This window comes from Rhineura floridana, chromosome 19, assembly GCF_030035675.1.
Source record: "Rhineura floridana isolate rRhiFlo1 chromosome 19, rRhiFlo1.hap2, whole genome shotgun sequence".
Lineage (NCBI taxonomy): Eukaryota > Metazoa > Chordata > Lepidosauria > Squamata > Rhineuridae > Rhineura > Rhineura floridana.
In genome coordinates, this window is record NC_084498.1 from 11,086,575 (window position 1) to 11,101,363 (window position 14,789).

The following is a 14,789-nucleotide window of genomic DNA, read 5'->3' on the forward strand; positions in this document are numbered from 1 at the left end:
TAGCTTCGTCAGTGCCAATACTCTATATTTGCCTTATTAGAATGTGCAGCTCCTTTTTCTTTAGCTTGCATTCCCTATCAAACCAGGACTGGGGCGTTACAGGGTTTTTGTCTGACAGGGTAGTGATTAAGAGGGGTCTAAGTATGCCAGTTATATCCTGGTAAATCTCACAAATATTCCAGGGTCTTTCAAGTTTCATATGGTACCAATTGCTCATATTACAGGGATGTAAGTCTCCATAAATATCCCTAAGCATGTTCTACAATTTAATCTCAATTCACTAATAAGCAAAAGAAACCACCACCTGTATGTTTAAGAATGTACATATAGGCAACAGATATTTCTATCAAACTTTTTAAAAAAGAGAAATTGGGCAGCTATAGTGAATGCACCAGGGGAGCAGGAAACCTGACCTTCTCTCTAAGATATTGTACTGCTCTACGAATTTGTAAAAATGTAAACACATTTGGTCTTTCACAGTCCAATCCACTTTCTGTATAGCTTGGAAGAATTTGATAACATTTGCCTCTGAGCATATGGTGAGTGGTGGCAACACCTGCCATCTCCAAAGATGGAGAATTATATTTTTGTATGTTTGTTGGTGTTCTTCTTACTTTGTTTCTTTCCTGTGTTACTACTGTTTCTCCAGAGAATCTAACCTAGCAAATTATATTTCTCTCACTATTCATCCTAGAAATCTGTGTCAAATTTTTCTTAATTAATTTCAAAGTCTTTTTATTGGTCAATGTTGGTGAAGACAGCCTTTTGTATTTCAAACTAGAGGTCATACTCTATTTCTATTTAAGATGCATTAACAGTTGAATCTGAAACTGCAGTTTGATGTAAAATTAGACTGATTACAATATGTTGCTACTTAAGCAATTAATCTAGCTGTTGGAAAAAGCCAACTTGGCCTGCCCAAGATGCATGTTTTCAGCCTGCTGTGCTTAAACCACTCCACTTAAGGAAAGGCGGGCATGGCCAATTATAAAAACATAGAACACACCTAGAAGTTTGCTAGAATATATTTCACCTCCCACTGTTCTCTTGTGCAAACTGAGACACTCCTCCTGTCCACTGAAGACTATGCTGCAGAATAGTCAGTGCCATTATTCCACAATTGTTTTTGGAGTTTTTTAGTGTAAATTATTCACACAGAGCAATCCAAATCATGCGTAGCCAGCAGGAGGGGTAGTGGCGGAGAAGCCGGTGGTAAGGTCTGTGGCATCCACTCCCCCTTTGGGAGCCATTAGGCCGGCTGTACACTGGCTCAGTTGGGAGCCACGTGCAGGGCCAGAAAAGCAAAATCTGGCTCCCACTACGGATATCATTGTGGTCCGCCGGCCAATTTTACCTGAATTGGAACCTGCGAGAGCACTCCAAACATGAGGAGGAGGATGCATAAGGCTCCTCCTTGGTTCCTCCTCCACCACACCCCCAGAATGCCCCATTTTTGGACCTTGTGCCAGCTTCTGCCAGATCTCCATCTGCTGGGCTGGCTGTACCTGGTGGACCCCTGGCTGAGACCGCAGGATCCCAACAGTGCCTTAGCAGAGCCAAGATGAGAAACTTCTGCTGGTGGAGCCCAGCAGTGCCAGGAGCCTGCCGGCTCAGCTGGGGGTCCTTCACATCCAACTCCCCCCAGCTTGGTGCAAATACTAGTTGGATTGCACCCATAGCGTTGTTGTACTTCTCATATTCAGAGAAACAGAAGCAAAAGAAATAATTTAACATAGGAAACTTCACCAAAAAATCCAAAGTAAATCAAACATATTTAAAGTGAATCTCTGAACCACATCAACTGTGTTAATATTGTTGCTTCCTCCCTGATAAAACAAGATCAGCACAGTGCAGGCATGTCTTGTTTCTGTTATTTGGGCTGATTGCAGGTGTTGCCACCACTCAGAGAGGGGGTTAGGTCTCCTGCTCCCCTGGTGCATTCACTATAGCTGCCCAATTTCCCTGGTTTTTAAAGTTTGATAGAAATATCTGTTGGCTATAGGCAATTTCTGCAAGATTTTTGTTTTGCCTATTAGTGAATTTTTCTGCTATTTAATCCAAGAGATAAGAAATGTGATCATGTGCAAGTTTGCTGAGAATAGATTTATGGGTTCAATGAGATTTATTTTCCTGCAGTTATGGTTAGGATAGATGAAGCTGACCACAGGGGAGGAGGAGGAGGAGGAGGAGGAGGAGAAGAGAGGGAGGGAGGGCTGGAGTGGGGGAGGAGGGGAGATGGGAAGAGGAGAGGGGGAGGGGAGGTTTGATCATTTTGATGTTCATTGAGTTCATGGTTGAGTTTATTGAGTACTCCTGTGCAGTCATGCTTTGGATAGGTGAAACTAACCTCAGAAGGGGCAAGGAGGAGGGAGAGGGAGGGGGAGAAGGAGGAAGGAAGGAAGGAGAGCAGGAGGGGAGGAAGGAGGGGATGGAGAAAGGGGAAGGGGACAGGAGGGGAGGAATAAGGGAAGAGAGGGGAGGAGATTGGGTAGGTGGGCACTGGGCAAAGGGAAAGCTCCTTTCCTTTCCAAAAGGAAAAGATTGTTAACAGTGTCATTATTTTGGGGGGTTTCCCACACCTTTTTATTCTACAGCAGGAACATATAGTCTCCCACCCAAATTTAAACCAAAGCTGCCCCTGGCCACATCCACACCAGACATTTATTCCACTTTAAACAGTCATGGCTTCTCCCAAAGAATCCTAGGAAGTACGTTGTGAAGGGTGCTAAGAGTTTTTAGAAGACACCCTATTCCCCTCACAGAGCTCCAATCTCCAGAATTCTCTAGGAAGAGGGACTGACTGTTAAACCACTCTGGCCACTGGAGCCCTGTCAGGGGAATAGGAGTCTCCTACGAATGCTCAACATCCTTCACAAACTACACCTCCCAGGATTCTTTGGGGGAAGACATGACTGTTTGAAGTGGAATAAAGGTCTGGCATAGTTGTATCCCTGATTGGCCAAGCCAAACAGCTGTGATAGAACACAGACAGTTCGTTCTTACTGAGCATGCCTATGCTATCATAGACTCCAATGTTAATTTTCTTAAATTAATTAAAAATAATCCATGCATGTTTTTAATTTTTAAACTGCAGAAGATGAAGGTCAGAGTATGGTGTGAGATCAGTAATAGGAATACAGATACTCTGTGAACATGGCTGATTTTTCATTAATTTCAACAAATTATGAGGCCACTGACAAGAGGTCCAACAGGGTTCTGCATTTTTTTACTTGTGTTTCAGACTTTAAAGTCTGGATTCTTTCTGAGTGTTTTGTAAGATTTTGTTTTGAAATTAGCTTATAGGAAGCAGCAGAATGGCATGGGGGTATTTTCAATTTAACATGGCAATATGTGAAAAATCAATGCTTGCTATAGTATACACCCACTTTCATGGCTGTATAATTCCCTCCACCCCTCATGGTTATAAGATTGCAGCCTGGACCAAACCCTCTTGGATCTTGAGGCCTCTCCCTGCTCCCATGTTTAAGCTCCATCCCTGACTTGGGCTGATGGGGCTTGAGCTGATGGGAGTTGGAATCCAACAGCATTGAAGGGGGTGCAGGGAGATGAATTATGAGTTTCCTATTGCTGTACATTTGTAAATTAGATTGGATTTATCCAACCTGGTGTCTCTTTCTGCATACACTGTGTCATGAGTGTCTTGGGGAATCTTTAATTGCATTAGTCAAGGCCATAAATAGGATGAGTGGTTAATACGCTAGATCGTAAAGCCAGCACTGAGGGACTTCTGTTCAAATTAAGATGAGGCAGAGATAATTAAGAAAGCTCAAAGTGAGGAGATAAGCATCAAGACCTGATCTGAAGGCTTAAGTAACCATTCAACCAGGAGGAAAATTTATATTCTAGGTTGGGCTTATACCTATCAACTCTAAGCTATACATCAGTATCTGCTACTTTCTTAGCCCTTAAGTTAATCAAGATGATTTCTAGTCAGAAATTTTGAAAGGGGAGACCCTTCAAGTGCCACCTAATGTTTCTTCCACACTTGCAAAGCATTGATCCTTCATTGTGGCAGCACCTACTCTCTAGAACTTCCTGCCCATTGATATCAGGCAGACATCTCTGCTATATTGTTTTTAGTGCCTGCAAAAAAACCTTTTTGCTTAGGCAAGCCTCCCCAGGCATGTAATTTTATTTTAATATGAACATTTTTAAAATGGCTGATTTTACTTATGTTTTCAGTTTTAGGATAACTGATTTTTAATGTCTGATTGTTATAAATATTTATTTAAAGAAGATTTTGTAGTGTTTGTAAACTGTGTCAAAGTTTTTGATGATTAAATCCTATTAAATAAATAAATAAATAAAAATCCAGTGGAAATTACTGCTGCCACCACACCAACTAAGGGTCCAGGAGCAAAATACTATAGCTGTGATGAAAAGATATCAGTTCCTTTTTTAACAAATGTTAAAAACAGTTTTGATGAAAGGTAGAAAATCTTTTAATTAAAAAAAAGTAGATTGTGTGCAAATATTCTCACTTTGATGATCCTGTTAAGGATCATTGCTTCCAGAGCCTGCTCCTTCCTCCTCCTTTCAGGTTCATTATCGCCTATGTGATAACACTCAGTCAGGGATCCTATAGTGAGTGAGATGATGTCATAATGCTACATAGCCAGTCACAATTGGCTCTGTGTTGACATGGTGAGGGCAAGCAAAGGCAATGTAAATGGAGGAATGAATATATGCATAAACTTTTGTTGTTGTTGTTTTTTTGCAAGGCATGCAGAGAACTTTGAAAACGAGAAAGGCATTTTTCAGCATTCTGAAAAGTTACAAAAACTGTCAGCAGTTTTGCTTTGGTTCCATAAAATTATACAGCCATGAGAGTGGCTGTATACTATAGCCAGCATGGATTTTTTGCATTCTACAATGTTAAATTGAAAATACCCTCCATGCCTTTCTGATGCTTCCCATTAGCTCATTTCAAAACAAAACCTTGCAAAACTTATAGTCCTGAACTCAGAAACGCTTGCTTAACAACCCTCTAAGTTCTCATGGTGATACACAAAACACTCAGAAAGAATCAAGAGTTCAAAGTGGTGGTGTTATGTGCCTTCAAGTCGATTATGACTTATGGCAACCCTATGAATCAGTGACCTCCAATAGCATCTGTCCTGAACTGTTCAGATCTTGTAAGTTCAGGTCTGTGGCTTCCTTTATGGAATCAATCCATCTCTTGTTTGGCCTTGCACTTTATCTACTCCCTTCTGTTTTTCCCAGCATTATTGTCTTTTCTAGTGAATCATGTCTTCTCATGATGTGTCCACAGTACGATAACCTCAGTTTCATCATTGTAGCTTCTAGTGACAGTTCCAGTTTAATTTGTTCTATCACCCAATTATTTGTCTTTTTCGCAGTCCATGGTATGCGCAAAGCTCTCCTCCAACACCACATTTCAAATGAGTTGATTTTTCTCTTATCTGCTTTTTTCACTGTCCAACTTTCACATCCATACACAGAGATCGGGAATACCATGGTCTGAATGATTCTGACTTTAGTGTTCAGTGATACATCTTTGCATTTGAGGACCTATTCTAGTTCTCTCATAGGTGCCCTCCCCACTCCTAGCCTTCTTCTGATTTCTTGACTATTTTCTCCATTTTGGTTAATGACTGTGCCAAGGTATTGATAATCCTTGACAAGTTCAATGTCCTGATTGTCAACTTTAAAGTTATATAAATCTTCTGTTGTCATTACTTTAGTCTTCTTGACGTTCAGCTGTAGTCCTGCTTTTGTGCTTTCCTCTTTAACTTTCAACAGTATTTGTTTCAAATCTCCTAGTAGTATGGTGATCTGCATATCTTAAATTATTGATATTTCTCCCTCCAGTTTCCATACCTCCTTCATCTTGGTCCAATCCCAATTCTGTATGATATGTTCTGTGTATAGATTAAACAAATAGGGTGATAAAATACACCCCTTTCTCACACCCTTTCCTATTGGGAACCAATTGGTTTCCCCATATTCTGTTCTTACAGTAGCCTCTTGTCCAGAGCATAGGTTGTGCATCAGGACAATCGGATGCTGTGGCACCCCCATTTCTTTTAAAGCATTCCATAGTTTTACATCTACACAGTCAAAGGCTTTGCTGTAATCTATAAAGCACAGGGTGATTTTCTTCTGAAATTCCTTGGTCCGTTCCATTATCCAACGTATGTTTGCAATATAATCTCTGGTGCCTCTTCCCCTCCTAAATCCAGCTTGGATGTCTGGCATTTCTCACTCTGTATATGGTAAGAGCCTTTGTTGTAGAATCTTGAGCATTACTTTACTTGCATGGGATATTAAGGCAATAGTTCGACAATTACTGCATTCTCTGAGATCCACTTTCTTTGGAATTGGGATGTATACTGAACGCTTCCAGTCTGTGGGCCATTGTTTAGTTTTCCATATTTCTTGACAATTTTTTGTCAAAATCTGGACAGATTCAGTCTCAATAACTGGTAGCAACTCTATTGGTATGCCATCTGTTCCTGGTGATTTGTTTCTTCCAAGTATTTTAAGAGCAGCTTTCACCTCACATTCTAAAATGTCTGGTTCTTCATCATATGGTTCCTCCATGAATGAATCTGTCATCCTGTCATCTCTTTTATAGAGTTCTTCCATGTATTGCTTCCATCTTCCTTTTATTTCACCTCTGTCAGTCAGTGTGTTCTCCTGTTGATTATTCAACATCTCTACTCTTGGTTTAAATTTCCCTTTCATTTCTCTAATCTTTCTCTAAACTCATGGGAGTTTTACCAAACCTAAGAATGATTGCATAGAATAAATTCCACTGAACTCAGAAGCATGCAAATGATCCAACCTGCCCTCCTCCTCCACTACCCCTGCACTTTCACCTCCTCCCCTCCCCTGTGGTCAGTTTCACTTATCCTAAGCATGATTGAATGGGAGTAAACACCATTGAACTCAATAAGCATGCAAATTGTTAATCCATTCTCAGCCAACTTGCACAGGATCCCATTTCTTACTTCCCAGATTAAAAAGCAGGGAAATTCATTAATAGGCAAAAAAAAGCCCTTGTGTTTTAAGAACATACCTATAGCCAACAGATATTTCTACCAAACTTTAAAAAGCAGGGAAATTGGCCAGCTATAGTGAATGCACCAAGGGAGCAGGAGACCTGACCTCCTCTTTGAGATATTGTACTACGCAACAAATTTGTAAGAATGCAAACACAATTTGGGTTGGTCTTTCACAGTCCAATTCACTCCCTGTGTATCTTGGAAGAATTTGATAACATGCCTCTGAGCATATAGTGAGTGGTGGCTATAGGTATGTTCTTAAACCTCAAGATTTGTTTTGCCTATTTGTGAATACAACTCCTGGCTTATATTGTATTTCCAATACAACAAGGGGTAAAACAAGGCCTTAATTCATGCAAGCGGTGAAACGCTGGAGTATATTAGCAGCCTGCAGCTGGGAAATTCCAACACACATAGCTCTGGCATCAGTGGACCATGGAAAAAGTTCCTCTGTCACCTCTTCAATGTCCATGTCTTTCCTCCCTCATCCTTCTTGCCCATCTCTCTTCCAGTTCATACATTGCCGGTTGTCTTTTCACAGTGGAGGAGTGAATGGATGCCTGTTTCCTTCACTCCACACCTCAGAGGGCATGTCAGTAAGGATGGGGGAGGAATTTATTTAATCTGCTTTTCCCAGCAAACTGCCCCAACCCACTGCTTCCAAACTTGCTTGTGGATTGGAATGCATTTTCCAATTGGATTGCACAGTTCTCTGAATTTTCCCATGTGTTTTTGGTGTGCAAAAAAGTGCACACAAAAATGCACATCTTTTGTAATTGCAAAAGATGCATCCTAGATCTCGAGGCATCGAGACATCAAGGCTTGATTACTGTAACACACTCTACATGGGGCTGCCTTTGAAAACGGTTCAGAAATTGCAGTTGGTTCAAAATGCAGCAGCCAGAATGTTAACTGGAGCACGGCGCAGGGAGCATATCACCCCTGTGCTTTATCGACTCCACTGGCTCCCAATTTGTTTCTGGGCCCAATTCAAAGTGCTGTTTTTGACATTTAAAGCCCTAAGCAGCCTTGGACCAATGTACCTGAGGGACCACTTACGCCATGCCCAGCATAATTACCTGCCCGGGATTTAAGATCATTTGCCTCTGGTCTCCTCTGCATTCCTGGAGTGAAAGATGTTAGACTGACAGGCACACGAGAGAGAGCTTTCTCAGCTGTGGCCCTCAAGCTTTGGAATACCCTACCCCAAGAAGTCCACTCTGCTCCCTCCCTGTTGGTTTTTTGGAGACTTCTGAAAACGATCTTGTTCCGGAGAGCCTTTGGGAGGGACTGAAGGTAGAGCCAGACACTGATTGTATGCCTTCTACGTTAAATTTTACCTTTGTAGTCCCTTTAGCACCACTCCCTATTTATATATGTGTGTAGATAGATAGATATTGTATTTTATGTATTTTAATTGTATTTTATGTATTTTAATTCATTTTAATGTTTTTGTGATTTTACTGTTTACAATTTTATGATGTATGTGCTTGATTTTATTTTGTAAGCCGCCTTGAGTGCCCTGTTATAGGGCAGAAGGGCGGCATATAAATATTTTAAATAAATAAATAGATGCATGTCTTACTGGTGAATGCATTTTTGAAAAATGCACATTTTACAGAAAAGTGTGAAACTGTTGCCAAAATGAATAACAAATGTATACAACTAGATGGACCAGAACAGAACAGCATGCAAGGGGACGGAATAGGATAGAACATGTTTATTACTGAGTTCCCACGAGACTAAAATGGGATGCAATGAGCTGCTCAATCTACCTATACAGCAATGGCCAGTTGCACTGAAGCCGCTTGATGCCATGAAGGAAAGGAAATTTTCCATTCTATGAAGGAGATTTGTCCAACTCTTGAAAGAGAGTAATTGCATGAGACTCCTCCATCAATGGTATTTATTGTGAAAGTGCACCTAGATTGCATATCTGTTGGCTTCTGCAATCAATTTATGAACTTATCCTCCCCATCTTTTCTCAGGTCTATCTCCTTCCCCTCCCTCTCCACTTCCTTCCTTCCTATGTTCTGTTCATGACAAGGATTCACTGCCACAAGCACCCGGCAGGCGTAGGGAACATTTTTCAGGCCAAGGGCCATATTCCCTTGTAGGCAATCTTCAAAGAGCCTCATAAAAGTGGCTACATTCCAGCCACTCAAAAACCAAAGGTTTCTACACACAGAGAGACACAGCCAAGGAAGGCACACGGGATGATTAGTAAAAGGTGAAGCCTGCGGAGAGGTGTGGCATGGGGAGGAGGTATGACCTAGAGAGAGGCCTGAGGGCCAAACAGAGAGGCCTAGAGGGCCACATCTGGTCCCCAAGCCTGATTTCTCCTCCCCAGAATATAAGATGAGCATCTTTTCACACACTCTCTCTCTTGCTTCAAAGCTTCCTCTTGGCTGCACCATTTAGGATGTCGGCCACAACGCAACTTCGATGCCAGGTGCCTGGTGGAGCAAGTTAGTTCTCTCTTGCCTATGGAGGTCAAATGAAACTGAGCGGTAATTAACCTTCCCTGCCTTTGATGCCTACAAGTGATGTGAAAAGAAAAAAGCGCCCCTGATCAGCTTTTGAACTGCATCCTTGGTTTGGCATATGAAGAATACCATGAAGATTTACTTTTCTATTAAATCATGCAATTTGGCACCATCCCAATTGTATCTCTTTTGTGGGGAGTTATGACGGAGAGGTCATAACTCTAATGCCATTTGCTGCAAAGTTTGCAAAACATGCACAGTTCCCCTAAAGAGTTACACCATTCTATGGTGAATTATGGTGTAGTTGTTAGAGTGTCAGGCTAGGATCTGGGAGACCAGGGTTCAAATCCCCACACCGCCACAAAGCTCACTGGGTGACCTTGGGCCAGTCACTGTCTCTCAGCCTAACCTACGTCACAGGGTTGTTGTGAGGATAAAATGGAGAGGGGGAGAACCATGTATGCCACCTTGACCTCCTTGGAGGGGGGGGACTAAAAAGCATTGGGGTGGGGAATCAGGTCCTTCTTCTACCCCTGTCCTAGATGAGAGGATTTTAAAAAAATATTCTGATCATTTATTTAAGTGCCATGAAAACTTGAGAAAACAAAGCAAGCAGCATTTTATGCCTCACCAAAAAACATTATTATTTTAGGGTCTTGCTGAATTGTGCTATTTTGGTGCGATTCATTTTATCTCGTGCCTTTCGTACATCTGTACAGGTGAAGGATAGATTATAAATATTTCAATTAAATAATAAATAACAAATAAATAACCAGGTTCACAATAACTTCAGCTCTTAATGAATACAGTTCAAGGAAATGCACTCCAGGTCCCTCCCTAGACATACATGAATGAAGAAGTTATGGTTTGACAATTCTAGACTGTTATGTTTTACATTCCTATTATGACTCATTAAAGGATCATTGTCTGGCACTATGTTTTACTATCCTTTTATTAAAAGAAAGAGAAATGGTTTATTTTACGATGCTCAGAAACCTCCCCTCACCCTGCTAGCGTATATCTCTTCCTCTAAAGCTATAAATATAACATCTGATCCTTGTCAACTTTGATATTCTTATGGATCGTTGTGTTCCAGCTAGAGAGACTAGCAGAAAGATTGCCTAACATCGTTAAGGGACTGCTGTTCTTTCAGTTGTCTTCTGTGGAGAAAAGCAGAATTGCCCGTAATTTAAGAAGACAATCGAAACTAGGGGTTGTGCCTATGTGGGCGCTCTCCAGATGTTGATGGAAGCTGTAGGCCAAAACATATGAAAGGCACCATGTTGACAACTCCTAGTCTAGCATCCTGTTCTTATAATGGCCAGCCAGGTGCCCATGGGAAGCTTGCAAGCAGGACTTGAGTGCAAGAGCAGCTTCTGGAAACTGGTTTTCAGAAGCATGCTGCCTCTGACTATGGAGGCAGAGCACAGCCATCACGGCTAGTAGCCATTGATAGCCCTGTCCTCCATGAATTGGTCTAATCTTCTTTTAAAGACCTCCACATTGGTGGCCATCACTGATTCCTGTAGGAGTGAATTCCATTGTTTAACTATGCGCTGCATGACGTACTTTCTTTTGTCTGTCCTGAATCTTCCAACAATCTTCCACCATTAACCATACTGTCAGGGGATGATGGGAGCTGTAGTCCATAACATCTGGAGGGCATCACATTGGCTAAGTGTGTAGAAGAGAACAAGGTCTAGAACAGAAATAGGGAACTCATGGCCTTCCAGATATTGTTGGATTACTACTCCCATCATCCCTAGCCATTGGCCATACTGGCTGGGGATGATGGGAACTGGAGTCTAACAACATTTGGAGGGCCATGGGTTTCCCCATCCTTGATCTATACTCTCCTGTGGCTGCACATTGCAGTGAAGCTCATTAGTGGTAGATCAGGTGCCTAGCAGGAAAGCTTCTCTGCAGTTACTGAGTATCAAGGATCCCTGATACATTTCTGAGGAACACCGTAGATCCCTGGATGGCCATTTGAAAACCATTTTCATACTGAGTAGCTCACTGGTTGAATGAACCCACCATGCCAAGCCCTAGATGCAAATCCATTCACTTTGCTGCTCTGATGGTAACAAGGAAACTAGCAAGGACAGTGGATTATGGAAGCGATTCAAGCTTTCAGAAGGAACATCTTGTTGGGGAAATGTCAGGTGTCTTCCTTGCTTGAAGCCCACTGCCTGTATGTTGCAGAAGGGCCTTTAGAAACTCAGAGCCAGCTCTGTAACATTTGTAGTGATTCTTGGGCTTTGCTTATTTGATGTTTTTTAAGGTTTCGGACAACTGTGACACCATCTTTGTTAATGGGAAGGAAATGAAAAGCAAAGTGGACACCATTGTGAACTTCACGTACCAGCATTTTACCACTCAGCTAGAAGTCACCGTCTGGGTTCCACGACTTCCTCTGCAAATAGAAATCTCCGATACAGAATTGAGTCAGATCAAGGGCTGGAGAATCCCCGTCACCTCAAACAAAAGGTACCAGTGCCATGCCTTAAGAATGGTCCTTGTGGGTCACACAGACAAGCCATCTAGCTCAGTTTCCCCATTCAAGTGAATGGGGTGGCTTTGAGCTAAGTGACTCATCTGGTTACCTCCCCATTCACCATGTTGTTGGACATTTGCTTATGCAGATGTCTGCTGAATTGTTCAGGGGCGATGGATCCATTTCAAAAATAAACCTGCCATTGCAGATGCGGCAAAGTGTGCCTTCAGCAGCCATTAGCACAGTGTGAATATTCTGCCTGTCAGCTCATTATGACAAGCATTCAAAATTTAACCCCTCAGGTGTCTAGTTCATATTTATTGGGCCAGCTGAAAGAAGGAGAACAGCCCACATAGCTACTCTGTTTGCAGGCTGGTAAGCCATCCTCACCAGCAGCTATTCAGATTACCACAGAGCCACTGGGCACCTCTTTAGCTCTTTTTCCCCAGGAAGGGGGATGGAATGGGGAAGCTGTTTGCTGTGAAAATTTGCAGTTGGTTGCCTGCAACATGGCCTGCCAACCATTTTTTCTTTTGGATGAGTGAATGCAATAGTTCTTGCTTCTAACAGAGCTGTTGGAAGTTTATTTTTAAACAAACTAATTGCATGGGTGAGGTGAATAGGCACCCATTTCTTTTTAAAACAAGAATGCAGTGGAGGCTGGTAGGGCTAATAGGGAACTGCCCCACTAGTCCCCACCTGTCTGCCTTCAGTAGAGGCTGCTGTATTGGGGCACATGGGCCCCTGCCCCACCAACCTCAGCCGGCCCCCACCTGCCTGCCTTCTTACAAACAGTCCAAGAGGCTAGCATTGTTTATCAGCTTCCTACTCCTCAGTCTTAGCGTTGCCCTTGTAGAACTCAGCAGTAAGAGAACAGGGACAAAACCATAATGAGTTGCTTCCACCTACTCTGGCTGCACCTACTGTTTGGGCTCCCTGCCTTCCACCCCACCAGTTGCAATGGGCACCAGCTACTACTGTCTGCCTTTTTACTTAAAGCCAATCCAGGGGGTGGCACTGTCCGTCACCTTCCTCCACCTTAGTCTCAGTGTTGCCCTTTGTAGAACCCAGCAAGCAGGAGAAGAATGGGGGAGAAAACTAGAATTAGCCGTCTCTGTCATTGGCTCTGGCTCCTCCTGCTGTTGGGTCTCCCTGCTTTCCGACCCACCAGTCCCAATAGACACCAGCCACCACTGCGAGAATGCCTCTGGGAATGACACTGCATGATAACATCATCTCATGCCCAGGAGCAATGTACTCTTGGAAATGTGGGCAGGTTTCTGAGCAGTTTAGCCACTGCTTGAAGTAGTAGCAAGCTCTAAAAATGAAATGAAATAAAATAAAGGCCCTTGGTCACTTTGTATCTAAAAGTAAGACCCTCTTCAAATTCTCAGAATCCCCCCATTGCCAATGTCCTTCCTGCACAATCATTGGGAATTAATGATCTTGCAAATGTATATGGGTCGATGTATTTATTAGTCCAGCTTTCAGGAGTGGCTGGCATAGTAGTGTGGTACCACAGAGCCAATCTCCTGACACCACTGTTGCTGCCATTTACTGGTATGGACTGGGACAAGGCGGGGCGGTAGTGAAGTTCGGGCTGTGCAGGTACACCAGCAGAGCTAATCCAGTGTTCCTGTTTATGCATCGATGCATTCCTGACCTCCTAACAGCTTTATATCAACTTATCCTGGTGTTTGTGATGGCTGAATGGAGAACATGATGTGCAATCAAAATGCACAACCCCAGTTCAAATCTGAAATAATGAGAGCCAGTGTGGTGTAGTGATCAGGCTAGGAATGGAATGAACCAGGTTCAAATCCCCTCTCGGCCATCCGGCTTACTAGGTGATCTTGTATCAGTCACTCTCTCTTTCTGCCTCAGCTATCTCCTGTTGAGGGACCTTATTCTCCACCCTGAGAGCCTTGCAGGAAAAAGTGGAAGCAAGTGTAGTAAAGCAATCAATCTGTAAGACTGCCTGCGATTCTGCAGAACATTTCTGGACATCATGCGTATCTGCAGAACAATACAAACAATAGCGATGAAACTGCCATATGGAAATTAAGTATCTACTCTGACAGGTTAAGTAGGCTGGTGTCCTGCACGCTGGATGGCACTATGCAGAATAAAATAAAAGATATCTGCAAAAATAAAGGGTCCACTTTCACACCTTCTGACTCTGTACCTTAGGGGCAGAGCACATGCTTTGCCTACAGGTCTCAGGTTCAGTCCTCAGCATCTATGTCTATTTCCACACAGGTCGGGGAAACAGTCCTGTCTGAAACCCTGGAGAGCTGCTGGCAATCGGTGTAGGCAATATTGAGCTAGATGGACCAATGGTCTAAGGCAGGTTCAAATGGCACACTACTTTTATAAGAGCACATGCTTTGCACCTAGAGTAGGGGACGGCGGAATCTTTTTCAGTTTGAGGTCTGGCCTCTGGCCTCATGCCAGTGGAGGGTGGGAAAGAGGCAAAAGTGTGCAAGGCCAAAGGAAAAGTGGGTGGTGCCAGAGACAAAAGTGAGCAGAGCAATGAATGTGACTGTTACCGTTGCACAGTAGGCTACGTTCGAGCCATGTAAAAGCCAGAGGTTGTTTCTACACACCCACATACATCTCTCCATTCCACATTCAGGCAAGCAAGACACATGATCAAAGTTCAAGGACACATTCCATCCAGGCAAAAGCACTCAAGGAGGACACATCAGATGTGGAAAGGGCTTCACCTGGAGACAGTTCTGAAGGCTGGATAGAGAG

At 42.8% G+C, this 14,789-nt stretch overlaps 1 protein-coding gene across 1 annotated transcript in view; it reads left to right on the top strand.

The window, feature by feature from the left end:
- TMEM132B (transmembrane protein 132B) overlaps positions 1–14,789 on the top strand; it is a 592,456-nt gene that overhangs the window by 564,865 nt on the left and 12,802 nt on the right. Inside the window, exon 6 of the mRNA XM_061602989.1 lies at positions 11,820–12,025. Coding sequence (XP_061458973.1) covers positions 11,820–12,025 — 206 coding nt within the window. The remainder of the gene's footprint in view (positions 1–11,819; positions 12,026–14,789) is intronic.